At 37.3% G+C, this 2338-nt stretch overlaps 1 protein-coding gene across 1 annotated transcript; it reads left to right on the forward strand.

Moving 5' to 3' along the window:
- Positions 919-2098, forward strand: LOC104722629. The gene is made up of 3 exons (XM_010440834.1): positions 919-1061; positions 1306-1713; positions 1824-2098. The coding sequence occupies exons 2-3, from the start codon at positions 1326-1328 to the stop codon at positions 1922-1924; spliced, it is 489 nt and encodes a 162-aa protein (XP_010439136.1). The 5' UTR covers positions 919-1061; positions 1306-1325; the 3' UTR covers positions 1925-2098.

The raw sequence follows: 2338 nt of genomic DNA on the forward strand, positions 1-2338 counted from the left end.
AATAAATTTTTATAAATTTTTATTAAAAAAATTCAGCCTGCGGTTTTCCGCGGGATAGTAGCTAGTTAGTTAGGAGTTTGGTAACAGCAACAACAAACCGTCTGAAACGGTTCCACTTGGAGATTTTCAAAGAGAAGTAGGAGAGTCTGGAGAGAGCATGAAAGCCTGATTAAGAAACGCACGACTTCACTGTACGTAGATGAGGTGAGAGGGAGATTGAAATGTGGCAGCAGAACAAGTGTGGTGAAATGTGGCAGCAGAACAAGACCGTCGAAAAGGATAAAGACTTAAATAAAGGTCGCTCACTCGCTTGAAAAAACAGAGATGAAGAATGTGGCTTCGGGGGTGCTGCAAGAGTTGAAAAAAGACCTGAAGTGAACAAGAGTGTATTAAACGAGATGGTACTTAGGTGTACTTGACTGATTTTGATATTTGTCTAATAAACCGATACATCGGAAAGATAAATCGAGCTTAACAACACAAAGAAGAAAAAGATCCGAAGATCAAAAGAGAGAAACACTTCATTCAATGTAAAAGTTTGTTACAGAATCGTTAATTATAAATGTGATCCTACATCAAATTATATACTTCTGATGTTTACAAGTAAACCAGTAAACCAACACTTAACCAACATTACACCGGTCTATATCATAATATTGTCTATACTAATTTCGTATTTTCGATACTAAATATGTTCTTTGACTAAATCTCACTGCAAATTAAAATTTATGTATGTAATTATAATTTTTGGAATTTAATGTATGCAATTAAATTTTGTGGAATTTTAGGTATGTAATAAAAATTTGTGGTAGGTGGATTATGAGGATGGATCCGCTTGGCTAATGAGTGGTGAAGATTACTCTAAGTATGATTTTAGTGGATAACACTAATTAATATACACTCTAATTAACACTCGTTTCGCATTTTCCCGCTCTGTGTGTTATCTAGGACTCCTCCACTAATACGATTCCATCTCTGTCGCTTTGTCTCTCTATCATCGGCTCCGAGCTCTCCTCTCTCTGTAACTGAGCAAAAGATCGACACNACTTTTTCCCTTCCGAGTAAGCTTTTCTCCGGAAAGATCCCTTTTTTCCTCTGTTTATTTCGTTTCCGGGTGTGGGTTTAGGACAAAATGGTAGGAATCCGTTTTAGGAAGACCAAATCTTGTGAGCTGTCTCTACCATTTTTAGTTTGGTCAACAAAAGATCTGAGCTTTAGGGTTTTGTAGATAGATGGAGAGCAGCGTCTTTAAATTTCCAGACTTTTGTTGTTGTTGTTGTGATTTGTGTCTTTGTGTTGATCTAGGTTAAGCTTGAAGTGGAACAATGTCTAGTCGTTGGAACCAATCGGAGAAGAGGTGCGACAAATCTTCCGAAACTGTTCCAATTGCTGAGTACAATATTCTGAAAGACAAGTATGAGCGTGTGGTGATAGAGAACGAGAGTCTAATCCAAACGCTTGAGCTTCTAGAGAAAACGCATGGTTTGACTGTTGATGATATTGTGGAAAAGCAAGGACGAGCATTGGAGAGGAATGAAGAGATTGCAAAGTTGGCCAACAAGTATGGTGAAATACAGAAGAAGCTAGAGACTGTAGAAAAGGATCTCGAATTCATAATGTCTGTTGATGATGATATCACTGAGATGAAGGGTGGTGGTGAGGCTTCAGGTAGTGCAAGACCTGCAAAGAAACCTAAGGTGGAGACAAATGAAGGTGATTCAAGTGTTCTTCTTTTTATATGTCGTGTGTCACTGACTGATTGTGTGTTAGCTTTAGACATACTAAACCATGTTCTATTGTTCTTTGACCAAATCTATACGCAGATGTGATAATGCTGCTTAGTGACGATGAGGGAGGAAATCAAAGAGAGAGCAATGGAAGGCAGAGTAACTCATCACATCAGGACCCCTTCATATATGTGTGATCAAGATCTTGAATCAATTTTGGAGTTGGAGAAGGACAGTGTCAATTCGGAAGTGTTGAAACTGGAAACTTCTCTTATTGCTTTTATTTCTACATATATGATGACTATAAATATCCCCTGCATGTTCTTGTTATTGGCTCGGAGTTTGGAGATTAAAGACATTAATTTTCTTTGTATGGTAAAGTGAATTTAGCCTGACATAAGGTAATAAGTGAAGCAGCTTCCATCCTATCTTAGATCTACTCTAAGATAAGTTTCATAAACAGTTAAATAAGAATTAAGTGACAAGATTTCTAATAATATTTGATTGAATCTGTTAAGCTGTGGGGTTCCTTAATGACAGTGAGCAAGTCAAAGTTAGTTTTATTAAGCTGTGTTTCCTTAATGACTGTTAGTTGGTTATGTGCTGGTCAC

This window comes from Camelina sativa, chromosome 11 (genome assembly GCF_000633955.1).
Source record: "Camelina sativa cultivar DH55 chromosome 11, Cs, whole genome shotgun sequence".
In the NCBI taxonomy this organism is placed as follows: Eukaryota; Viridiplantae; Streptophyta; class Magnoliopsida; order Brassicales; family Brassicaceae; genus Camelina; species Camelina sativa.